Source organism: Rhinoderma darwinii, chromosome 3 (assembly GCF_050947455.1).
Source record: "Rhinoderma darwinii isolate aRhiDar2 chromosome 3, aRhiDar2.hap1, whole genome shotgun sequence".
Classification (NCBI taxonomy): Eukaryota; Metazoa; Chordata; class Amphibia; order Anura; family Rhinodermatidae; genus Rhinoderma; species Rhinoderma darwinii.
In genome coordinates, this window is record NC_134689.1 from 158999940 (window position 1) to 159027444 (window position 27505).

The following is a 27505-nucleotide window of genomic DNA, read 5'->3' on the forward strand; positions in this document are numbered from 1 at the left end:
GATAATGAATACACATGACCTCCAGCCTGGACGTCATGTGTATTCAGAATCCTGACACTTCTGAATCTTTTCTGTGAGATTCCAGCAAGTCACGCGTAATCTCGCGAGACTACAAGGTAAACGAGATTTTGTTTCCCTTGCTGGAAATCTCACAGAAAAGATTCAGAAGTGTCGGGATTCTGAATACACATGACGTCCAGGCTGGAGGTCATGTGTATTCATTATCAGGACACTTGATTAACGTTAATGTCTGTATGTGGCTGCACATGGTTCTAGTAAGAACTCTATGTGCATACACTTCTATTCACAACGCCCAGTTAGTAAAACAAGTAAACACGCCCAGTTAAAAACACAATACACGCCCAGTTGGACATACGAAAAAAACACGCCCAGTTGTCCATTTCAAAGCTCATTTGCATATATATATATATAAAATAGCTGATAACGTGGCCAAAAATGAACGTTTTAAAAAAAAAAAAAACGTTACTGTTATCTACATTGCAGCGCCGATCACATGCAATAGGAGATAGGGATTTGAGAATCTGGCGACAGAGCCTCTTTAAGCCCTGCCGGAGGCATGGCTTAATAGGTGTACAAAGATGGCGGACCTGGGGGTCTTCATTAAGCCCCCAGGCAGTCATAGCAACCATCGACACACCCCCCCCCCCACGATTGTGTTGCAGGGGGCGCGATGAACTGTTAGAGGGGGCCGCACCCCTCTTTCTAAAGATTTAAATGCTGCGGTCGCTATTGACCGCGGCATTTAACGAGTTAAACGAGTGGGATCAGCCGACACCAGCATCGTATGGAGCGAGTTTACTCCATGAGCCCGCTCCATACTTTCCCTACCCGGCTATGACGTAACTGTATGTCATATGTCGGGAAGGGGTTAAACTGCATTTGAAAAAATTCTCTGTTGGGTGGAATGGATAAAGAACAGCAATTGCTCCATTGTTCTTTGGGTTTCGTTGTTACGGCTTTGCCCGTGCGGTAAAAACGATACATTAAATTTTATTCGTCGAGTCAATACGATTACAGGGATACCAAATTTATATATATATATATATATTTTTTTGTACCACTTTAGCTATATTTTGAAAGCCATAACTTTTTTTTCTCGATGGAGTAGTATAATTGCTCTTTTTTTTTTTTTGTGTGTTGTGCGGAGTGAGCTGTAGTTTTTATTGGTACCATTTTTGTGGCACATACGACTTTATGCTAATTTTTAATTCCATCTTTTTTTTCCCCCTACGACCGTCACCCAGTGGGTTAAATAATGTAATATTTTACTGATACAGACTTTTGCGGATGCGGCGAAACCAATTATGTTTACATTTTTTATTACTAAAATAATTTTTGGTGAATAATAGTAAAGCGGTTTTGTTTTTACACTTTTTTTTTTTTTTTTTTTAAATATGTAAGTTTACCATGCGATTGTTAAGCATTGCAGTGTGTTTCCTTCATCTGTGCTATACTAGTAAGCCTTGTCTCTTGAATGGCTTAATAGGAGGGCAATGATGGGAGGCCTTCAATAGGCCTCCGACTGCCAGGGCAACTGATAGTCACACTGTGGTATGGGGTGGGGGGGTCGGGCAAAAGAGGAAGCCCCTATTTCTAACCGCAAAGCTGCCCGGTTTCTAGTGACCGCGGCATCTGAGGGGTTAAAGAGACTCTGTCACCACATTATAAGTGCCCTATCTCCTATATAAGGAGATCGGCGTTCTAATGTAGGTGACAGTAATGCTTTTTATTTAGAAAAACAATCTATGTTTACCACTTTAGGAGCGATTTTAGCTTTATGCCAATTAGTTTCTTAATGCCCAAGTGGGCGTATTTTTACTTTAGACCAAGTGGGCGTTGTACAGAGGAGTGTATGACGCTGACCAATCACTTCTCTCCATTCATTTAGACAGCGCATAGTGACACGGCGTTGTTCTCTGTGCTTTCTTATACTGACATATTCACGTTACTGAAGTGTTTAGACAGTGAATAGACATTCCTTCCAGCCAGGACGGGATGTCTGTTCACAATCCTGGCACTTTGTTAACGTTTCTGTGGTACTTACAGCAGAGCAAGCGTAGTCTCACAAGATCACGCTGTAAATGACAGGTTACAGCGAGCTTACACTTGCTCTGCTGTGAGTACCACAGAAATGTTAACGAAGTGCAGGGATTGTGAATAGACATCCTGTCCTGTCTGGAAGGAATGTCCATTCACTGTCGTGACACTTAAGTAACGTTAATATGTCAGTATAAGACCGCACATACTGATCTAGCAGGAACCCTATGCACTGACTAAATGAATTGAGAGGAGTGGATGACGCTGATTGGTCACTGATTGGTCAGCGTCATACACTCCCTGTATAACGCCCACTTGGTCTAAAGTAAAAACACGCCCACTTGGGCATTAATAAACGAATTCTCATAAAGCTAAAATCGCTCCTAACGTGGTAGATCGTTTTTCTAAATAAAAACCACTACCGTCACCTACGTTATAGCGCCGATGTCCTTATGTAGGCGATAGGGCACTTATAATGTGGTGACAGAGGCTCTTTAAACAGCCGGGATTAAAAGTTATCTCTGATCCTGGCCATTGCAGATGAGTTTTAGCTGTTTAAAAGAGCCGGCACCCGCCGTGTATGGCGCGGGCTCCGCTCATGAGCCCACGCCATCTTGGGTCAGAGCACATTTGACGCTTCTATACATCGGATGTTGCTAACGGGTTCATTGACGCTAATAATTTATAATTATTTTTCAGAATTGACAATGACCATGAGTATTGTCACTGATCTTGTGATATGTCATAGATGCGTGTGAGAAGATCATATTGGTGAAGTCTGTGGTGACAATTTTTTATTTCTGTAATTTTTTTAAATTAGTTTTTTCTAATTTATTTACTTTTAACTTTTTCCAAGGACTCAAGTTCAGTTGTACAGTGGAATCAGGCTCCAAAAGCACAAAATTTTAGTGGCCCCGAACATCAAAACAGTTATGAAGCAGAATGGGATATGATTAACACAGTTTCCTTCAAGAAGAGGCACTATACAAATGGAGGTCAGTATTTACAGAAACAATTTGCTACAATAAAGGGCTATTCCAGTTCCCTCAAATAAAGCTTATTTATTTCATAAAGAAAAGTTATGCAATTTTCTAAAATATTGTGCATTGTTTCCTCGCAGTTTTTAGAAGTTCCGTTTATCGTAATTGAATTGGAAGATTCGTTGTTTACATCCCGTGGATAAAAATCTTTCCTGGTCGTGATGTATACTCAGGTGCACAGCTCGTTATAGTGCAGTTATCCGGGATCTCTCTTGTAACGAGCTGCGCACCTGTGTGATCATCACATGACCAAGACCAGATTCTCATCCTCTTGATGTAAATAATGAAGCTAACCATGTAATGGGAGAAATCATATATCTTAAAAACTAAGGCCTCATGCACACGACCGTAGCCATGTGCACGGCCGTGATTTTCGGGTCGGCCAGCCGCGGAGTGACACCCGCAAATCGCGGGCCGTGCACATGGCCGCGTGCATTATTTCCTATGAGCCTGGACCGCAGAACACGGCCGTAATAAGACAAGCCCGTTCTTTCTGCGGTCCAGGCTCCTGGGCTATGCATGGACCGTGGAAACCACGGTCGTGTGCATGGGCCCATAGGAATGAATGGGGCCGCAATTCTACCGTGGATTTTCGGGGGGATTGCACCCACAAAAGCACGTTCGTGGGCATGGGGCCTAGGAGGAATTGATACAGAAAGTATATAGCAAAATTGAAAAGCTTCTCATTATACAATAAAAAAATCTTTATCTGCTGTAACCTGAAACTTTCTTACGTTTTCCCACATCATTTTTATTTTTTTCAATTTTCCTTGTCTGCGGTTCTAGTGACTGTTGACGCTGTGTCCATGGAACAATGAGGACTTAGAAATCTATTTAGTTGAAAGTGTAAGGGTACATTCACATGCATCAGTGAGTCCGCTGAAAAAGCTGCATGTGTTGCAGATTTCACCCTCTGCATTGCAGTCTGCACTAAAAATCATCTACAAATCTGCCACAATCTGAACGTGTCCTAAGAATGTAAAAAAATATTTCCAAGTGCGAATGTGCTTGTATTACAGGTTTATTATTTTTATAAATGTAAAGGTTAGTCCAAAACTTTCTACAAAAAGACTTTTTCTATAAAATAGATATTGTTCGCAGAATGTTTGTCCAATCCTACTGGAAAACTGCTACAATCCCATGTCTAGCGTTCATTTTATACAGTTATGTATCTGGCTGCTCGGTATACTTATAGTGAAACTCAAAGAAAAGACCAATATATATATATAACATAGAAGGAAATTGAAAATCTGTCACGGGATATTGGTATAGAGAAAGGGATGGTCATCCCAGAGAGGATTTTTGGAGAGTATTTACTGTATTTTAAACCTAAGATTGTAAGGTCTTGTTATCAAGATCTTCACTCCTCTTGTATGAACTGTTAATTAGTTTTGTCTCTATGTAATATCTGATATTGTCTGTACATGATCCCTCTGAATTGTAAAGTGCTGCGGAATATGTTAGTGCTATATAAATATATATTATTAAATAGGACAGAAAAAAAGGCTTCAACCTTCTAGGCTATAAATTGGGTGAAGGCCCTTGGTCTGTGTGACTAATTCCTGATGCCCATTGAATATGTGGTCACTGATATCAGGTTATCTTCATTCTGCAGGCACAGATTCAATCAAGCATGTCTGCATGGTGGGACAGATCGGAAGATTGCCTGTCAATGTTACCTCTTGCTGATAGTGGGGATTCCCAGCAGTGAGACATACAAAATTCAGCTGCTGGCAGGGGTACCTGGACCACTTTATAGAGGATCTGTCATATATTTATGATGACCTGTCTGAGGGCAGTATAAAGAAGTGACCGATATGCTAATTCCAGCAATCTGTCACTCATTAGGTAATTTGCAGAAATTAAGGAGAACTTACATGCTGCCTCTGCCCTCCAGCCGCTGATTGACACTTTTATCCCCATTACTCTGCATAGGAAAAAAGTGTCAATCAGCAGCTCAGGGCGGGGCCAGCATGAATATATGCATATCATTGGACTTAAAGAGGCTCTGTCACCAGATTCTCAAATCCCTATCTCCTATTGCATGTGATCGGCGCTGCAATGTAGATAACAGTAATGTGTTTTGTTTTGTTTTTTGAAAAACGATCATTTTTGGCCAAGTTATGAGCAATTTTATATTTATGCAAATGAGCCTTTCTAATGGACAACTGGGCGTGTTTTCTCTTATTTCCAACTGGGCGTGTCTTGTGTTTGTAACATCTGGGCGTGTTTACTTGTTTTACTAGCTGGGCGTTGTGAATAGAAGTGGATGATGCTGACATATGATGCTGACAAACACAATACACGCCCAGTTGATAAGAGAAAACACGCCCAGTTGTCCATTAGAAAGGCTCATTTGCATAAATATAAAAATGGTCATAACTTGGCCAAAAATGATCGTTTTAAAAAAAAAACAAATGTTGCTGTTATCTACATTGCAGCGCCGATCACATGCAATAGGAGATAGGGGTTTGATAATCTGGTAACAGAGCCTCTTTAAGCCCTGCATCACTTCTGTTGCTCCACAACTATAAAGTGTAAGTTCTCCAATACTACGGCGATTTACATAGTAAGTGACAGACCGCTGAAATCAGAGTTTCTGTCACTTCTTATGACATCCACTTTAAGCATTGCAATTCCTACTTTCACTTTTTATATTTTTAGACTGTTGCCACATGAAACCCCTCCACTGTGTACAGTCTGCGGACAGCTGAAGGTGGCTGGTAGACTGTAATTCAACCTTCTGCAGCTCTCCCAAGTAAAGCAAGGAGAAGCCTACAGGAGCCAAACCTCTTCTATCGTTTTATGAGCACCATAGCAGATTTATTCTAGCAAATGGGTCTCAGAGCTCGTACCCCCTCTAATGAGAATTACTAACATATATTTGTTCCATATGAGAAGTTTTCAGTATTGGTTCAATATTTGAGGTGCACTTTTAACTTCTGACCTTGTTTAGCTTCTAAAACAAGCAGTCTCTGGGAAAGAAAATGATGCTGTCTATTCTTCATCCCCTCCTGGCAGCAGGGTCCAGCTTACTTGGCCTCCAATGGCAGATGAAGCAGTAGAATAGGATTCCTGCAGCAGTCAGCAGTAAATTGTAGAGACTAGGCCTAGTTCACAGAGTTTTAAGGCAGATTCTGACCTGCCTGTGTTATTTTTCTGCATTTTTCTGCCCCGGCCATTACACTCTGAAACCAGCTTTTTTCTGCCTTCCATTGATTTTAAATGGGAGGTCCGAGGCGGAACTGTGGCAAGAAAGGACATGAAGCTTTTTTTATCCTGCAAGTGGCTAAAAACCGCTTAGGGAAAAAAAACGTCTGTCTCCCATTGAAATCAATGGGGAGCGATTTTGATCATTGTTTACCGCTGATTCCGATGTGGTTTCCGCATCAAAATCCGTACCAAAAAGGGGGGCATGGCCAGATGTCTGCCTGAGTAGACGTGCTTCACAGCGCTCCTGATCTCCCTGACTCCTAATCATGCTAATATCACCGCCATCCTTCTTGCCAAGCTGCCTTTCTGGACGGGACAAGTGCCTACATTCCGTCCGGTATACTTAGCTGTGTGCAGTTTCGGGATCACAGGTTCTGGGGCCTTCCTGGAGTGAGGAGTGAGAGGCCGCGAGGCACTTCCGGTTGGCGGGAGGCTGAGACGGGCCGCACGCTGACGTGCTGTCATGTATATGGACATTGAGCTGGGGGAGGTTAGTGTCGGAGAAGGAGGGCGAATAGCCTGTTGATTCGGAGCTGCGTTCCCTGTGTGCTCCTGGCTCCGAGGTGGGTGCTGTGCTGCTGTCTAGAAGACGTACTGTCCTAACCGAAGGGTGAGGAGCGGATCCTATCACTGGAACATTGTGTGCTCCTGTTGGCCATAAGACTGGGCTATCTACATGGCCTATTTGCTCTCTCCGTACTGGGACCTGTACTGGTTAGCTGTGGCAATATACTCCCTGAACTGTGGGCTTGCATCATCCTTTGTGCCTGACTGGTATCCATTTTGTGTTTATCCTGTACTCTCTCTTCTACAATATGGGAGGTAGTAAGGCAGGGAAGAAGAGGAAGGCCAGATCCACACAGGGTCATTACATACCCCCTTCTGATGAGGAGTCCCTGGATGATTTAGAGCAGGGTGCTTATGGTGTGGTCCTGTGTAAAATTAAAGCTAATGCAGCGAAAAAGCTGGAGCAATTTACCAGACCTGAATGTCTACCTGCCTCTCCAGACCCGTCTCTGTCTGTTTGAGGGATCACTGTGTCCTCCACGACCAATGTCACCACAGGACCTACCTGCCTCTTCCTCACATGTGGATACAAAATTTGCTGAATTACTATCGGCAATTAACTCCTGTCAATCATTGCTGGTCACAAAAGTTGATGAACTGCGTCAGGATTTAGTTATACTGCGGCATGATGTGCAAAAATTGCGGGAACGTACTACTGAAGCAGAGCGCAGAATCTCCAAGGTGGAGGATACTCTTCGTCCTATTCCGGCGCAGATTGCAGATTTACGGAGCCAAGTGGAGGCTTCAGTTGAAAGGGCTGATGACTTTGAGAACAGGCTGCGAAGGAACAACATTCGCATAGTGAGGCTGCCTGAGAAGACTGAGGGTACCGACTCAGTGGCCTTCCTGGAAAAATGGTTAACCCCTTCCCACTCCTGGACGTACTATTAGGTCATGGCAGCTGTATCGTTCGCGCTCCATGACCTAATAGTACGTCTCGAGAATAACGGCCGTTTCGGCCGTCCTCCCGACACATACAGGAGCTGTGACAGCTGCTGTCTTGTTCAGCAGCTGTCACAGCTCCTACAGCGGGGACCGATCGCTGTGTCCCCGCTGATTAACCCCTTAAAAGCCGCGTTCTATAGAGATCGCGGCTTTTTAGGGGATAAGCTGCCATCGCCGGCCTGCTACGCGATAGCGGCCGGCGATGGTGACTATGGCAACCGAACACCAAACAATGGCGTCCGGCTATGCCATAGACGGAAGTCTAGTGGGTCCTGACAACGTCAGGACCCACTATGCTTGCTGTCAGTGAGTAGCTGACAGTTCTAATACATTGCACTATGCATGTAGTGCAGTGTATTAGAATTGCGATCAGGGCCTCCTGCCCTCAAGTCCACTAGTGGGACAAAGTAATAAAGTTAAAAAAAAAGTTTAAAAAAGATGTGTAAAAATAAGAAAATAAAAGTTTGAAAAGTATTAAAAGTAAAAGTCCCCCTTTTTCCCTTATCAGTCATTTATTATTAATAAAAATATATAAACAAACAAATAAACTATACATAATTGGTATCGCCGCGTCCGTAACGGCCTGAACTATAAAATTATTTCGTTATTTATCCCGCACGGTGAACGCCGTAAAAGAAAATAATAATAAACCGTACCAGAATCACAATTCTTTGGTCACTTCACCTCCCAAAAAATGGAATAAAAAGAGATCAAAAAGTCGCATGTACCGAAAAATGGTGCTGATCGAAACTACAGTTTGTTACGCAAAAAATAAGTCCTCGCATGGCTTTATTGATTGAAAAATAAAAAAGTTCTGGCTCTTAGAATAAGGTAACACAGAAAGTGAATGATTCTTTACAAAACTTATTTTATTGTGCAAACGCCATAAGACATAAAAAAAAACTATAAACATCTGGTATCGCCGTAATCGTATCGCCCCGCAGAATAAAGTGAATATGTCATTTATAGCGCACGGTGAACGCTGTAAAAAAAAAAAAGAATAAAAAAACAATAGTAGAATTGCTGTTTTTTAGTCACCACGCCACCTAAAAATAGAATAAAAACTGATCAAAAAGCCGCATGCACCCCAAGAAAACTACAATGGATTCCTCAAGGGGTCTAGTTTCCAAATTGGGGTCACTTTTGGGGGTTTTCCAATGTTTTGGCACCACAAGACCTCTTCAAACCGGACATGGTGCCTAATAAAAAAGAGGCCTCAAAATCCACTAGGTGCTCCTTTGCTTCTGAGGCCGGTGCTTCAGTCCATTACCGCACTAGGGCCACATGTGGGATATTTCTCAAAACTGCAGAATCTGGGCAATAAGTATTGAGTTGCGTTTCTCTGATAAAACTTTTTGTGTTATAAAAAAAAATGGTATAAAAAGGATTTTCTGACAAAAAAAAAATTTACATTTCACCTCTACTTTGCTCTAAATTTCTGTGAAAAACCTAAAGGGTTCATAAACTTTCTAAATGCTGTTGTGAATACTTTGAGGGGTCTAGTTTCTAAAATGGGGTGTTTGATAGGGGTTTCTAATATATGGGCCCCTCAAAGCAACTTCAGAACTGAACTGGAACCTAAAAAAATAAATAAATGAGGCAATACTTCGCTTCTTACATTATACTTATAATGAGCCGTGCCCACCCCGAGATGACCCCAGTTTTGACCGTTTGTATAAACGGAGAACCCTATTAGACCGTTTCAGTGCCCAGTTTTCCCAAGCATACACCCCCGAGAAGTGTATTTCTATTGAGGAGTCCCTGGTACATTTTAAAGGGAGGGTTCAATTCCGTGAGTACCTGCCGGGTAAGAGGGCAAGGTATGGCGTGAAGATGTATAAGCTGCGAGAGTGCAACAGGGTATACCTACAGGTTTAGGATATATGAAGGAAAGGCCACCCCCAAACCAGACTGCATCCTGGCCTACAATAGGTACATGGGAGGGATGGACTTGTAAGATCAAATCCTGAAGCCCTACAGCGCCATGCGGTATGGTATAAGAAGCTGGCCGGGCACATCATACAGATGGCTTTGTACAATGCGTACGTGCTACGTCGATGTGCAGGCCAGACGGGAACTTTCCTGGAATTTCAAGAGGTGATTATCAAGAACCTAATCTTTAGGGACCAAGAAGGGGGGGCACCCAGTACTTCTGGAAGCGAGGCCACACGCATCGTACCAGGGCGGCAACACTTTGCAGGAGAAGTTCCCCAAACTGGCAAGAAGGGAAAAAGTCAAAAGAGGTGCAAAGTCTGCTATAAGAGGGCGATAAGGGATGACACAATATATCAATGTGACACGTGTCCCGAATAACCAGAGCTCTGTATGAAAGTGTTTTAAAATTGATCATACATCCTTTGGTTTATAATTTACCCCAATTTTACTTACCCTGATGCACTCCGCACAGCTTATCCCCCCTCGTCTTTCCCCTCTGAGCCCTGCTGTGTGCCCAGGCAGCTGATAACAGCCACATGTAGGGTATTGCCATACCCGTGAGAACCCACATTACAGTTTATGGGGTGTAGGTCTCCGGTCAAAATGCTCACTACACCTCTAGATGAATGTCTTAAGGGTGTAGTTTTTAAAACGGGGTCACTTCTTGCGGGTTTCAACTGTACTGGTACCTCAAGTGCTTCTGCATACATGACTTCGCACTAGAAAATCGCCAGTAGGCCAAATGGTGGTCCTTTCCTTCTGAGCCCTCCCATGGGCCCAAACGGCAGTTTATCACCCTAAATGGGGTATTGCTGCACTCAGAACAAATTGCGCAACAGAATGGGGTATTTTGTTTCTTGTGAAAATAAGAAATTTTCAGCCAAAACTACATATTATTTGAAAAAAATAATTTTGTTTTCATTCCCAGCCCAATTCAAATAAGTTCTGTGAAAAAACTATGGGGTCAAAATAGTCACAACTCCCATAAATGAATTCCTTGAGGGGTGTAGTTTCCAAAATGGGGTCATTTGTGGTTGGTTTCTATTGCTTTGATACCTCCTGGGGCTCTGCAAATGCGACATGGCATCGGAAAACCAATCCAGCAAAATCTGGACTCCAAAGAACACACAGCGCTCCTTCCCTTGTGAGGCCTCCCATGGGCCCAAACGGCAGTTTATTGCCACAAATGGGGTATTGTTGCACTCAGGAGAAATTGGGCAACAAAATTGAGTCTTTTTTCCCTGTGAAAATAAGAAATTTTGATAAAAAATTACATCTTATTGGAAAAAATGTCATTTTTTTAATGTCACAGCCCGATTGAAATAGGTGCTATGAAAAAACTGTGTGGTCAAAATGCTAACAACAACCATAAATGAATTCCTTGAGGTGTAGTTTCCAAAATGGGGTCACTATTGGGGAGATTCCTACTGTTTTGGCACCTCAACACCTCTTCAAACCTGGCATGCTGCCTAAAATATATTCTAATAAAAAAGAGGACTCAAAATGTACTAGGTGCTTCTTTGCTTCTAGGGCTTGTGTTTTAGTCCACGAGCGCAGTAGAGCCACATGTGGGACATTTCTAAAAACGGCAGAATCTGGACAATACATATTTAGTAGTGTTTCTCTGGTAAATCCTTCTGTGTTACAGAAAAAAAAATGAATAAAATTGAAATTCAGAAAGAAAAATGAAATTTGCAAATTTCACCTCCACTTTGCTTTAATTCCTGTGAAATGCCTGAAGGGTTAAAAAAAACTTTCTAAATGCTGTTTTGAATACTTTGAGGGGTCTAGTTTTTAAAATGGGGTGTTTTAACAGGGTTTCTAATACATAGGCCCCACAAAGCCACTTCAGAACTCAAGAGGTACCTTAAAAAAAAGGCTTTTGAAATTTTCTTAAAAATATGAGAAATTGCTGTTTATGTTCTAAGCCTTGTAACGTCCAAGAAAAATAAAAGAATGTTCAAAAACGATGCCAATCTAAAGTAGACATATGGGAAATGTGAACTAGTAACTATTTTGGGTGGTATAACCGTCTGTTTTACAAGCAGATGCATTTAAATTCTGAAAAATTTAATTTTTTCAACATTTTCTCTAAATTTAGCAATTTTTCACCAATAAACGCTGAATATATCGACCAAATTTTACCACAGACATGAAGCCCAATGTGTCACGAGAAAACAGTCTCAGAATCGCTTGGGTAGGTTTAAGCATTCCGGCGTTATTACCACATAAAGTGAAATATGTCAGATTTTAAAAATGGGCTCTGAGCCTTAAGGCCAAAACTAGGCTGCGTCCTTAAGGGGTTAAAGGAGACCTTTGATGCTACTGTCTTTTCACCCTTTTTTACCATTTGAGTGGGCTCACAGGGTCCCTGCTCGGCCTGGGCCACTAATGGGCCCTCCTCATCCCCTTCTGGCTCGTATGTTACATTTCAGGGACAGAGATATTATACTCCAAGTGGCAAGGCACAAAGGAACTATCCTATAGAATACCCAACAGATTTCCATTTATCCGGATTTTTCAGTTGCTATCTGAAAGCAGCGTGTTCGCTTCATGGAGGTCAGGAAGAAACTCCAAGACAAGGGCTACAAATACACTATGCTATATCCTGCCAAATTGAGGGTGATTGATGGTCCTACCGCAAGGTTTTTTGTTTCCCCCACAGAGGCCTTAGAATGGGCGGCTGCTGCGCCTCGTCCCTCTGGAGAGGCTTTCCCCCCTGATTGAATAAGGCGTTGGGGCAGATTCTCCAGAATTTTCTCATATTGCTCTTGAACTGTTTGTTACTTGAATTGCTCAACAAATATGTGTCTGCTGCTTGGCAAAGTTATTATTCAGCTCTACTGTTATTTTGCACTGATATGTTTCTTACTAAGCATAGGTGATATGTTTAATTCCCCCCCCCCCCTTTTTAGTAGGGGTTAGGTCTCGGGACTGTGCTGCTTAGTTAGCTGTTGGCTTAGTCAGGGACCACTGTTCTCTAGTTGTATTTCAGTTCGTGGGTAAATGTCTACACTAGCAGTGTTTAGTGCTTGACAGGGTTAGTTGGGGTGTGATTTCTTTGGCATTGTATAATTTTATGGTGCGTAAGATGGTTGCTTGTGTGAATGATGGGGCGCTTGTTTTCATTCTATTCGAATTCTGTGTTTGTGCTGGGTCTCCGGCTGCCTTTTCTACTCCAGGCGTATTATAGCTCCTATTTAAGGTGTTCAGCTGGAATGTCCGTGGGCTTAATTCTAAATTTAAATGTTCCCTTGTTTTTATTTTTTTTAAAAAACACTCGCCACATGTTTGTCTGCTTACAAGAGACTCCTTTAACTGGACAAAAAATTTGGTCCCTTAAACTGGCTTGGATTGCCAGAGGTTATCATTCCTCATACTCTACCTATTCACGGGGAGTATCGATCCTTATATCAAAAAGTGCGTGCCTGGAGGTGTTTCAGATAGCCTGTGACCATTTTGGGCGATTTGTTATAATACACTGTTCAATACCTGGATCAACTTTTACTATAGTTAATATGTACGTTCCTCCGCCTATGGACCCTACACTACAGGACTTAATAGCTCTGAAATTGTCAGAATTCCCTGCTGGCCCGATGTTATGTGTTGGGGATTTTAATACGGTCCCTGATATTTCAATGGATCGAACAGTGACACGGGCAAAAACGCTGTTCATCTTAATGCTTGACCCTCACTGCTTCATTTGACAGATGTATGGTTCTGGAAGTACCCATCTGAAAAAGGGTATTCTTATTACTCTTCTACCCATAATACGTTCTCTAGAATTGATCTTGCCATAGCGTCCCGGGATCTTTTGCCTGCAGTCACCTCTATAGACATCACTCCTAGGGGTATTTCAGATTATTCAGCTCTCATATTGATGTTTTCAGCTGGTCCTCCAGATCTGAGGTGCTGTCCTTTCATGATTTATATTGTTAACATAATTCTTCCTACCCGGACCCCTTGGTAGCATGAGATGCCTATAAAGCCATGGTGAGAGGTGCCTTTGCAGCAGGGGTAGCTAAGTGCAGGCGTTGTCACGGGAGAAGGAGAGGTTTCTGGTGGGCAGATTGAGATGGCTGAAAGTGAATATATTTTAGATTCCAGCCCAGCTACAAAGAGTTAATGGGCAAGTACCCAGAGGGACCTACATACACTGCATATTGAACAAACAAAAAAGTGTGTGTTGTCTACTGAGGCGTCAGTGTTTGAATTTGGGGATAAGAACGGGAAATTATTGGCATACTTGGCAATGTCGGAGCGCCCATGTTCCTCTATTCTGTCTATTCTCTCCTCAGCAGGAATGTTATTTACTGCCCCACAGGATATAAACAAAGTGTTTAGTGATTTTTATGCTGCCTTGTATAGTTCTAGATGTAATGGACCCCCGGAAGACCTAGAGCAATTCTTGCATTCACTTCCCTTGTGGCGTTTATCTGCTGCGCAGGCGCAGGCGCAGGAGTTTGACAGCCCGATTTACCGAGGATGATATAGCAACTGCTATTCAGAAGTTGCCTTCTGGTAAAACTCCTGGACTCGATGGCTTGGGGGCAGATTGGTATAAGGATGGTGTTGAGATTTTGGTGCCTAGACTTCAGGATGTATACTCCACTGCTCTGGAGGTGGGAGTCTTGCCTGCCTCTATGAGAGAGGCTCTTGTTGTGGTGCTGTTAAAGCCAGGGAAGGATCCCACTCTGCCAGACTCCTATCGTCCCATCTCGCTTATCAACTCAGATGTTAAAATACTAGCCAAAGTATTAACCACTAGATTGAACAAAGTTTTATATGGTCCCTGGTTCATCCTGATCAGACTGGCTTTATGCCTGGGAAGAGTACAGACATTAATATCCACAGGTTGTTTCTTAATATTGATGCTGCGCAACACGATGATACCCCTGGTTTTGTTTTCTCTCTGGATACGTATAAAGCCATTGACTCGGTCAAATGGCGTTATCTTTGGATACTCCTTTCCCATTTAAATTTTGGACCGAGATTTATTGCTCTTGTACGCCTTTTGTATGAAAAACCTATCGCTAGAGTAAGAACAAATATGGATGTATCTAAAGCCTTCCCTCTGGGACGGGGTACTTGTCAGGGGTGTCCCCTATCCCCTTTACTGTTTGCCCTTGCGATTGAGCCCCTGGCTTTGGCCGTGATGCATTCCGTTTCCATAAAAGGTATCCCTCGAGGTCCTATAATTGAGAAAAATTCCCTGTATGCTGACGATACATTGGTGTACCTGGCTGATGATGGTCCTTCGTTGGTTTCTTTCTTACAATTAATTGACACATTTGGGGCCTTTTCGGGATTATTGGTTAATTGGTCCAAGTCGGTTATGTTTCCTCTCTCTGCTGGCTATTCCCGGCAGGGCCTCCCTGTCCCATTACAAATAGTGTCTCAATTTACTTCTCTTGGGGTGCGGGTTTCCCTTAAGGCTCAGAGCCCATTTTTTAAATCTGACATATTTCACTTTATGTGGTAATAACGTCGGAATGCTTAAACCTATCCAAGCGATTCTGAGATTGTGTTCTCGTGAGACATTGGGCTTTATGTTAGGGGTAAAATTTGGTCGATATATTCAGTGTTTATATAGAATTTTTCTGAATTTAAATGCATCTGCTTGTAAAACAGATGGTTATACCACCCAAAATAGTTACTAGTTCACATTTCCCATATGTCTGCTTTAGATTGGCATCGATTTTTGAACATTCTTTTATTTTTCTTGAACGTTACAAGGCTTAGAACATAAACAGCAATTTCTCATATTTTTAAGAACATTTCAAAAGCCTTTTTTTAAGGTACCTGTTCAGTTCTGAAGTGGCTTTGAGGGGCCTATGTATTAGAAACCCCCATAAAGCACCCCATTTAAAAAACGACCCCTCAAAGTATTCAAAACCGCATTTAGATTTTTTTTTTAAACCCTTCAGGCATTTCACAGGATTTATAGCAAAGTGGAGGTGAAATTTGAACATTTTCATTTTTCTTGCTGAATTTCAATTTAACTTATTTTTTTTCTGTAACACAGTAGGTTTTACCAGAGAAACACTACTAAATATGTATTGTGATCAATATATACACTCCAAAAGCGGTTCTATTAAGGGCTGGGTATTGTTTATAGCAAAAACATCACCCCATAATTCACCATACAGGCAGCTCTATAATACCATAAACCATACAAGAAGAAACAGCAGAGCCAATAGCCAATTATATAAAAAGTAAAAATGTCTTTATTATACAAATATAACAAGCACAAGTTTTAAAAATTTCCTATAAGGATAAAGACGTTAGTAGAACAGAGCGAAAAAGTCACAGTTGCTGAATAGCATATGTGTATGTACAAGCTATATTTAATGTTTATTTAAAAAGGTATATTTGTAGACACAAGTGCACTTTCGTATTATTTGTCCATTAGCTTAGTGAGTATTATTAGTTATTAGTAAGGGACATAGAGAAAAGAATGTCTATACACAAATGTATCGCTCAAACAGCAGTCTTACCCATTGCAGCAACGATGGTCATAAGTGTCCGCTCTACAACATAGAACCCCAACGCGCGTTTTGCTACTGGTGCTTCCTCAGGGGGTATGTGTTTTTTAGAAATGTCCCACATGTGGATATAGTGTGCTCTTGGACTAAAACACAAGCCCCAGAAGCAAAGAAGCACCTAGTGCATTTTGAGGCCCCTTTTTTATTAGAATATATATTAGGCAGCATGCCAGGTTTGAATAGGTGTTGAGGTGCCAAAACAGTAGGAATCCCCCAATAGTGACCCCATTTTGGAAACTACACCCCTCAAGGAATTAATTTATTGGTGTTGTGACCATTTAGACCCCACAGTTTTTACACAGAATATATTTGAATTGGGCTGTGAATTTAAATTTTTTTTTTTAATTCTTTCCAATATGATGTAGTTTTGGCTCAAAATTTCTTATTTTCACAAGGAATAAAATACCCCATTTTGTTGCCCAATTTATCCTGAGTGCGGCAATACCCCATTTTTGGTGATAAAATGCTGTTTGGGCCCATGGGAGGGCTCAGAAGGAAAGGAGCGCTATGTGTTCTTTGGAATCCAGATTTTGCTGGATTGGTTTTCAGGTGCCATGTCGCACTTGCAAAGTCTCAGAGGTATCAAAGCCATGGAAACCCCAAGAATTGACCACATTTTAAAAACAACACCCCTTAAAACCCCACGGGTACTGTGTAAAAGATAATGCGCAGCAGATGGTTCAGAGTGAGATTTGCAATTTTATATATATATATATATATATATATATATATATATATATATATATATACACAGTGAAGGAAATAAGTATTTGATCCCTTGCTGATTTTGTAAGTTTGCCCACTGTCAAAGACATGAACAGTCTAGAATTTTTAGGCTAGTTTAATTTTACCAGTGAGAGATAGATTATATAAAAAAAAAAACACAGAAAATCACATAGTCAAAATGATATATATTTATTTGAATTGTGCACAGAGAAATAAGTATTTGATCCCCTACCAACCATTAAGAGTTCAGCCTCCTCCAGACCAGTTACACGCTCCAAATCAACTTGGTGCCTGCATTAAAGACAGCTGTCTTACATGGTCACCTGTATAAAAGACTCCTGTCCACAGACTCGATTAGTCAGTCTGACTCTAACCTCTACAACATGGGAAGACCAAAGAGCTTTCTAAGGATGTCAGGGACAAGATCATAGACCTGCACAAGGCTGGAATGGGCTACAAAACCATAAGTAAGACGCTGGGTGAGAAGGAGACAACTGTTGGTGCAATAGTAAGAAAATGGAAGACATACAAAATGACTGTCAATCGACATCGATCTGGGGCTCCATGCAAAATCTCACCTCGTGGGGTATCCTTGATCCTGAGGAAGGTGAGAGCTCAGCCGAAAACTACACGGGGGGAACTTGTTAATGATCTCAAGGCAGCTGGGACCACAGTCACCAAGAAAACCATTGGTAACACATTACGCCGTAATGGATTCAAATCCTGCAGTGCCCACAAGGTCCCCCTGCTCAAGAAGGCACATGTACAGGCCCGTCTGAAGTTTGCAAATGAACATCTGGATGATTCTGAGAGTGATTGGGAGAAGGTGCTGTGGTTAGATGAGACTAAAATTGAGCTCCTTGGCATTAACTCAACTCGCCGTGTTTGGAGGAAGAGAAATGCTGCCTATGACCCAAAGAACACCGTCCCCACTGTCAAGCATGGAGGTGGAAACATTATGTTTTGGGGGTGTTTCTCTGCTAAGGGCACAGGACTAGTTCACCGCATCAATGGGAGAATGGATGGAGCCATGTACCGTCAAATCCTGAGTGACAGCCTCCTTCCCTCCACCAGGACATTAAAAATGGCTCGTGGCTGGGTCTTCCAGCACGACAATGACCCGAAACATACAGCCAAGGCAACAAAGGAGTGGCTCAAAAAGAAGCACATTAAGGTCATGGAGTGGCCTAGCCAGTCTCCAGACTTTAATCCCATCAAAAACTTATGGAGAGAGCTGAAGATCCGAGTTGCCAAGCGACAGCCTCGAAATCTTAATGATTTACAGATGATCTGCAAAGAGGAGTGGGCCAAAATTCCTTCTAACATGTGTGCAAACCTCATCATCAACTACAAAAAACGTCTGACTGCTGTGCTTGCCAACAAGGGTTTTTCCACCAAGTATTAAGTCTTGTTTGCCGAAGGGATCAAATACTTATTTCTCTGTGCACAATGCAAATAAATATATATAATTTTGACAATGTGATTTTCTGTGTTTTTTTTTTTTTTTTTTTTTTTTATATAATCGATCTCTCACTGGTAAAATTAACCTAGCCTAAAAATTCTAGACTGTTCATGTCTTTGACAGTGGGCAAACTTACAAAATCGGCAAGGGATCAAATACTTATTTCCTTCACTGTATATGACATGTCAGTGTCCGATATATTGTGCCCAGCATGTGCCACCGGAGATATACACCCCATTAACTGTAATGTGGGTTCTCCCGGGTCTGGCAATACCCTACATGTGGCTGTTATTAGCTGCCTGGGCACACGACAGGGCTCAGAAGGAAAGGACCACCATTTGGCCTACTGGAGCTTTTCTGGTGCGAAGTCATGTATGCAGAAGCCCCTGAGGTACCAGTACAGTTGAAACCCCCAAGAAGTGACCCCATTTTAAAAACGACACCCTTTAAGACATTCATCTAGAGGTGTAGTGAGCATTTTGGCCCCACTGTGTAAAAGATAATGCGCAGCAGATGGTGCAGAGTGAGATTTGCCATTTTATATATATATATATATATATATATATATATATGCCATGTCCGTGTCAGATATATTGTGCCCAGCATATGCCACCGGAGATATACAACCCATAAACTGTAATGTGGGTTCTCCCGGGTACGGCAATACCCTACATGTGGCTTTTATCTGCTGCCTGGGCACACAGTAGGGCTCAGAAGGGAAAGATGAGAAAGATAAGCTGTGCGGAGTGCATCAGGGTAAATTAAAAATCAAGGGATGTATGATAAATTCTAAAACCATCTTTCATACAGAGCCCTGGTTTTTCGGGACTCGTGTCGCATTGGTATATTGTGTCCTTCCTTATTCCCCTCTTTGAGCAGACTCTACACCTCTTTTGACTTTTTCCCTTCTTGCCAGTTTGGGGAACTTCTCCTGGAAAGTGTTGCCCTGGTACGATGCGTGTGGCCTCGCTTCCAGAAGTACTGGGTGCCCCCCCCCTCCCTTCCTGGTCCTTAAAGATTAGATTTTTGATAACCACCTCTTGAAATTCCAGGAAAGTTCCCCTCTGGCCTGCACATCGACGTAGCACGACGTAGCACGGACGCATTGTACAATGCCATCTGTATGATGTGCACGGCCAGCTTCTTATACCACACCCTCGTTTTCCGCATGGCGCTGTAGGGTTTCAGGACTTGATCTGACCAGTCCACCCCTCCCATGTACCTCTTATAGTCCAGGATGCAATCTGGTTTGGAGGTCTCTGTACTGGTACATGGGTACTGGTGTGGCCATGTATTGTTGTCAATACAAGGACATCTCTCTTGTCCTTGTACATGACGCACAATATGTTGCTGCTAGTTTGTGCCCTGCTCTCACCCCTTCTGAGTGTTTGCCCAAGCAGAGTGTTAGGGAGGCCTCTCAGGTTTTTTCTAGCAGTGCCACATGCCACAGTACTCCTGGAAGCGAGGCACTTGAAGAGTGGGACACTGGTATAAAAATTATCCAGGTAGAGGTGGTAACCCTGGTCCAGCAGTGGGTGCACCAAATCCCACACAATTTTTGCGTTCATTCCCAGTAAGGGGGGGCATTCTGGGGGCTGAATACTGCTGTCCTTCCCTTCATATATTCTAAATTTGTAGGTATACCCTGATGCACTCTCGCACAGCTTAAACATTTTCACGCCATACCTTGCCCTCTTACTCAGCAGATACTGGCAGAATTGAAGCCTCCCTTTAAAATGTACCAAGGACTCCTCAATAGAAATACACTTCTCGGGGGTGTATACTTGGGCAAACCGGGCAATGAAATGTTTTAATAGGGGTCTCAGTTTATACAAACGGTCAAAACTGGGGTCATCTCGGGGTGGGCACTGCTCATTATCAGCATAATGTAAGAAGCGAAGTATTGCCTCATAACGCATCCTGGACATGGCCATGCGGTACATCGGGGTGTGGTATAAAAGGTCTGTACTCCAGTAGGTCCTAATGGACGGCTTTTTCAGAAGCCCCATGTTCAAGTGAAGTCCCCAGAACTTGCCCAACTCTGCTGCGTCTACAGGGGTCCACCTGTGGGATTGGGCATAAAATGATGTGGGGTTTTTAGTAATATACTGTTGGGCATATAAATTTGTCTGGGACACCATAAGCTCTATAAATTCATCCGTGAAAAAGAACTTGAAAAAGTCCATCTCGCTGATCCCTGTCGTGCTACATTTTATCCCTGGGCTGCCTGTGTACTCATGGATTTGGGGCTCATAATTGTCGGTGTGGTGGCGGTTTCAACTGTTGCAGGGTCACTTCTCCCAGGGGTTTCAACTGTTGTGGAGGTCCTGGGGCATCTCCTAGGTGGTCCCTCCTCTTCATCACTGGATGAGGAGGTTGATAAATAAGAGTCTCGCCATCTGACGAGTCCGTGTCAGAGGCAAGAAACGCATATGCCTCTTCCAGAGAAAATGACCTTTGGGACATATATTATTATTTGGGTGTCACACGTGTAAATTGTGTGCTTAGACACGTGTATTATGTATACAGCAAAATGTATTATCTTGCACAGTACTTTTATTAGTACTAGTAGATGCAATAGACTGCTACCTAAAACTAAATATCGAAACTTTTTTTTATTTTTATATTTATATATATATTTTTTGTTTTTATAGAACGAGTGGACTTCCCTGACACTAAGCCTAACTAGGGCAAGGGTTCCTAACACTAAACCTAACTAGATTTTATGTGAACTTCCCTGACCCTAAACCGATCTACGGCGACGATTCCCTGACACTAAACCTAACTAGATTATTCTTTATAGCTTTACTGACGCTAAACCTTACGACGTTGACAGATGCCTGACACTAAACCTATCTAGATTATTCCGAGCTTTCCTGGCGCTAGCAACTGATTTTACGCTAAACCTAACTACAGTGATGGATCCCTAACGCTAAACCTGACTACGGTGACGGATTCCTGACGCTAAACCTGACTACGGTGACGGATTCCTGACACTAAATTCCCTGACACTAAACCTCACTACGCTTCTTGACGGTTCCCTGACACTAACTAACCCTAATACTAAAATAGCTAGATGATAAGTTTCTAAACTAACTTTTTTTAAATTTTAATAAATTTTGATATTTTTATTTTTTTTGTTTTTTGTATTTTATAAAGATAAAAAAATCCACAGGGACCAAGAAAATGTGGCCCTGAAAACTAAGAAGGGGTCAGTGATAGATCACTGACCAAAAACGGGGGTGACCAGGGGAACACAGGAGGAGGAGGAGGAGGACAGGTGTGGGAAGTGGCTGGAGCAAGAGGGAAGTACAAAAAGTAACTTTTTCAAGTTTTTTTTAAAGTTTTCCGCACACAATTCTCTGACACAACCGCTCTGAACAACTCACCAACGCCAACAGAGAAGTTAAGAGCGGGTGCGGCAGGATGTGACGTATGGGGCAGGAAATTATGTACGCGATCGCTGTTATTGGTTAGTAGTCACTAACTAACCAATAACAGCGATCGCTGGGGCGGGACCACTGCAATTGGTCCCGGAGTATTGAGCTGTGATCGCAGGTATCACAGCTTGATGAAGCGCCAGGGGAAAATGGCGATGCATTTTCCCCTGGACGTACTAGCGCGAAGGGGGTTAATCTCCTGCACTTTCATGAACTTAACCTGCGTCCGTTAGTAGTCTCTACAGAAAAACAGCTAAATGCCTGGAAGAATCTTCCCCCTCTCCTATATGTAAGAATAAATCTTTTTAAAATGAAATATCTCCCTAAATTTTTATATATACTCTATGTTTGTCCAATTCTACTGTCCAAACAATTTTTTAGACACCTTGATGGTATCTTACGCTCGTTCTACTGGCAGGGAGGCACTCCCAGGTTTAGTCTGTCAATTGCAGGCCCCTAAAAGAGTGGGGGGGGGGGGGTGGCAGCACCTAACCACTATCTCTACTACTTGGCGTCGCAGTTCGACACTGGTGGATTGACATCGATTTAAGCAATGCGGCAACTGCGTTAGCAGGAGTACTTATGACTCCTTATGAGAGTCTTACCAACCTGTTATATAGGTTTAAACCCCGGTGTCATGCGCTGCTCCGGTTGCAAACCAAAGCTAGTGCCTGGAAAAGGGCACACATCTTACTAAAGGACATAACAGGTCCATCTCACTCTCCTAGGACCCCATTTTGGAACAATCCATGGTTATCTCATCTAATGTCATTATCGCGGGCGGGGATGTGGGCTGGGATAGGAATTCGGTACTTAGGTCAATTGTACTCTGCAGAGAGTGGCTTTGTGTCCTTTTCTGAGCTTGAGGAGAGGCTTGGGATGTTGAGAAGGTTTTTTTTTTTCACTATCTCCAATTACGCCATGCCTGCGTAGCCAATTTTGATTCTACTACACCTTCCTTGGGGTTTTCCAGAGTGGAGGACTTGCTTGGCACCCCGGACCGTCCCAAGACTCTCACTCGCACGTATGCCTTGTTGTTGTCTACTATAAAACCGCCTTTTGACAGAGCATTTGCGGGATGGAGGAAGGGATATTCCTGATTTGGTTGAAGAGGAGTGGAGGGAGGTGGAGCTTTCGTTCCTTGACTCTGTTGTCAGTGCACGGGATTTCCTGGCACAGTCGAGATTTATACACCGGATATTTTATACCCCGGTTAGACTTCTACGTATTGGGGCATCTGGGTCGGTTAGCTGTTTTAGGTATCAAACTGCTGTTGCCACTTATCTCCATTGTATGTGGTTATGTACGAGGGTTTCACCATTTTGGTCTGCGGTAGTGGAGTTCCTTCATGATAACTTTGTCTTTCCTCGACCCTAGGGTGTGCCTTTTGGGCATAATGAATGAGACTGTAAAGGGACATAACGATAAAATATTTTGCTTTGTTTTATTTTGTGCTAGAAAGGTTCTGATTATGGCATGGAAGGCCACGAGCTGTCAGAGTCTGGAGCATTGGGTCCAATTAGTAAATAAATATGTATCTACGTACCAAAAACTGTATCTTACTTAACAGGCGCTGCCCTGACAAGTTTGGGAATGTTTGGTCTAGATGGTTGGAGGCCTCGGACACTGCCGTTTTAATGTTTGTTTGCCCTTCTGGATGGAATGGGAGCAGTGCGGGATGACTGGAGCGCTTGGGTGAATGGTGTGTGCATGTGTGTTCTTTTAGTTTTTCTTAGGCATTTACTGTGGTCACCACTTCTGCTACTTGTTGGCAGCAAAGTATATCCTGTATTGTGATACTCCTTTATCTGTTCACTGCCTTATATGTACTTTGAATGTCTTGTAACCATGGTGCCTTGTTATTCCAACCAGTTTACGGGTTGGTACTTCTGTTGTATCTACTTGTCCTTTTGTACTTTGGAAATTAATAAATAAAACATTTTAAAAAAAAAATTCTGTTCCAAAAAACTCTGTTACTTTTACTAGACATTTATTTTTAGTATATTTAGCCTTTCCACCTAACATAAAAAAATGGATGAAAAATAATCTTTTGTTTCTTGAAACTTTTTCATAGGTGTTCAAAGTCCTATAAATATCCAGAGCAAATGGTCATTCCTCTTCAGCTTGACCGACCTCAAGTCAATTAAACAGAACAAAGAGGGCATGGGCTGGTCTTATTTTGTTTTCTGCTTGAAGGATGATGTTATCCTTCCAGCTCTTCACTTTCATCAAGGAGGAAGCGAACTTCTGCTTGAGTGCCTTCAAAAATATATGGTACTGTGTGAGTAAGTATCATTTTCTGCTTTAGGCCTTTTCCTGTTCTATTTGAATTGTAGACTATATAACTATTAATAGTGGTGCCTAGCAGTACAAAGTTTTCTTCCATATTTTTAAAGGTTCCCTTAACTTTTTATACATCAGGGCACACGTGGATGCATTATAAAGTAAACCTGTACACACCACAGAGAGATAACATAGAATGATGTCTAAAACAAATATTCAAAAGTGAAAAGTGTTTTGGTTTTCTTGCAATAGATAATTTGCTGATAACTCTAAAATACACCTGCGAGGGGAAAGAAGGATTCCACACCAACATAGAAGGGGATTCTTTAATGTAACAGCAGTTGGACTATGCAACGCTCTGCCAGAGGATGTTGTGATGGTTAATTGGTTTTAGCTCGTTTAACACCTTAGATGCTGTGGTGAATCGCGACCATGGCATCTAAAGCGTTAGAGTGCCATCAGCCCCCACGTGGCGCGATCTGGGGGTGCCAATGGTCATCATGGCAGCCTGGGGGCCTAATGAAGGCCCTCAGGTCTGTCATCTTTTTACACCTATTAAGCCCTATAGTGCAAGCGATCCAACGATCACTGGTTCAAGTCCCCTAGGGAGGGACTTCTAAAAAAACAATAACCCTTAAATAAAGTTTTGTTTTGTTTTTTAATGTACCAAAAAAAATATTAACCCCTTCCCGCTATTGGGCGTGACTGTACGTCCAGATTCAAAGTGAGTTCCCGCACACGGGCGTACAGTCATGCCCTGTAGATAAAGCCAGCACAGGAGCTGTGCGCGCTTCATCTTCAGCGGCTGTCAGCTGTTATACACAGCTGACATCCCGCTGCAACGGAGGCGATGGCAGTTATCGTCGATGTTTAACCCCTTCAATGCGGTTGCCAATGGCGTCTGCCGCATTGAAGTGGATGAAAGAGGGAGGGGGCTCCCTCTGTACACCCCGCCCCCCACGATGGATCGCGGGTGGCGATGGTTGCTATGGCAACCAGGAAGCCGTTGCTAGTCTTCCTGGTTGCCCAGGTATGGAAGCCTATTAGGTCCTGCCCGAGGCAGGAACTAGTACGCTAACTGTCTGAAAGAATGAACCTTACAATACACTGCACTACATAAGTAGTGCAGTGTATTGTACCGGGGATCAGAAGACCAGACCTTCAAGTACCCAGGTTAGTGTAAAAAAAATAAAAATGATGAAAGAAAAATAAATAAAAGTTTTAACTAATAAAAACAACAATCGCCCTGTTTCCCTGATCAACTCCTTTTATAATTTAGAAAAAAATGAAAACAGGAAAAAAAAGCTATACATAATAGGTATCGCCGCGTTCGGAACAGCCTTTAAAAATATCACATTATTTTTACCGCACAGTGAACACTGTAAAAACAATTTAATAAAAAACAATGACCGCATTTTATTTTTTCGTCATCTTGCCTAAAAATTTTTTTTTAGGAAAAGTGATCAAAAAGTTGCAAGTAACACAAAATGGTACCAATGAAAACAACAGTTCGTCACGCATAAAACAAGCCCTCCCACAGCGATATCAACTAAAAAATAAAAAAAGTTATGGCTGTCAGAAAATGGCGACACTAAAACATGATTTTTTTTTAGAAAAGAGTATTTCTTATTGTGGGAACGTAGTGAAACGTGTAAAAACCATATAAATTTGGTGTCGCTGTAATCGTATCACCCCGCAGAATAAAGTTAACATGTTGTTTATACTGCACGGTGAACACTGTAAACAAACAAAAAAAAACTAAACGTGCAAGCATTGCTGTTTTTTGGTTTCCTCATCTCCCAAAAAATTGAATAAATAGTGATTAAAAAAAAATCGCTGTACCCCAAAATGGAACCAATAAAAATTACAGCTCGTTCCACAAAAAACAAGCCCTCACACAGCTCCGTCAAAGGTGAACTAACACGTTATGACTCTCAAAACGCAATGATGCAAAATGATGCTAAATGACGGCCCAGACTCATTTTTTAGGTCCATTAGAATTTCACTAAATACCCCACATCATCATTTGCTGGACCCCACAGGTGGACCCCGTAGATGCAGCGGAGATGAGAAAACTTTAGGGCCTTGTGCTGCTTATAGGGCTAGTGAAGAAGTCAAAGATTAGGCAATACTGGAGCGCAGATGTTTTGTATAATACCCAATAAACCCTGCCTGTGCAGAAAGGATTAGTTCAAAGCATACCATACCAATCCATGGATTATTCATTCACCCCATTATTACATCATCCTTTTATGCCCTGATGCACTCCGCCCATCTTACATATGCCCTAATGTAATCCGCCCAGTTTACATATACCCTGATGTACTCCGCCCAGCTTACATATACCCTGATGTACTCCGCCCAGCTTACATATACCCTGATGTACTCCGACCAGCTTACATATGCCCCCACAATATAAACTGAAATACTACTAAAACACCAAGCAAAATCTGCGCTTCAAAAGCCAAATGCTGGTACAACTGAGCCTGGCAGTGTGCCCAAATGGCAATTTATGACCACATATGGGGTATTACTGTATTCTGGAGAACCCGCTTAACAATTTATGGGATGTGTGTCTACGGTGGTACAAGCTGGGCACAACACATTGGGCATTGAAATGGCATATCTGTGGAAAACGACAACTTTCAATCTGCATCATCTATTGTTTACTCATTTTTGCAAAACACTTGTGCAGTCAAAATGCTCACTACACCCCTAGATAAATTCTTTGAGGGATTTAGTTTCGAAATGGGGTAATTTTTCGGGGGTACCACTGTACTGGTACTATAGCTCAATGCAACATGGTGTCAAAAAACGAATCTTGTAAAATCTCCACTCCAAATACTAAATGGCGCTCCTTCCCTTTAGAGCAGGGGTCTCAAGCACGCGGGCCGCATGCGGCCCCTGGGGCTGTCATCTGCGGCCCGCGGGACACAGAGCCGCTAGTATCGGCTCTACTCCGAGACTCTGGAATTCCCTGACATCGCTGTCCACATATGAACAGCGATATCTGGGGCTTCCCCAGAGCTGCAGTCCCGAGCAGAGCGCTAGTACAGGCTCTGCTCCGGGACTCTCTGGAATTCCCTGACATCGCTGCCCATATATGGACAGTGTGTCAGGGTCTTCCCCAGAGCGGAGTCCCAGGCAGAGCGCTAGTACCGGCTCTGCTCCGGGACTCTGTGGAATTCCCTGACATCGCTGCCCATATATGGACAGTGTGTCAGGGTCTTCGCCAGAGAGGAGTCCCGGACAGAGCGCTAGTATCGGCTCTGCTCCGGGACTGTGGAATTC

The 27505-nt window shown here is 42.6% G+C and overlaps 1 protein-coding gene across 2 annotated transcripts in view; it reads left to right on the forward strand.

Moving 5' to 3' along the window:
• The window catches only part of TBC1D15 (TBC1 domain family member 15), a 156951-nt gene that overhangs the window by 50534 nt on the left and 78912 nt on the right, over positions 1 to 27505 (forward strand). For both annotated transcript variants that reach the window (XM_075856961.1, XM_075856962.1), the window contains 2 exons: positions 2915 to 3053; positions 24006 to 24216. In XM_075856961.1, coding sequence (XP_075713076.1) covers positions 2915 to 3053; positions 24006 to 24216 — 350 coding nt within the window. The remainder of the gene's footprint in view (positions 1 to 2914; positions 3054 to 24005; positions 24217 to 27505) is intronic.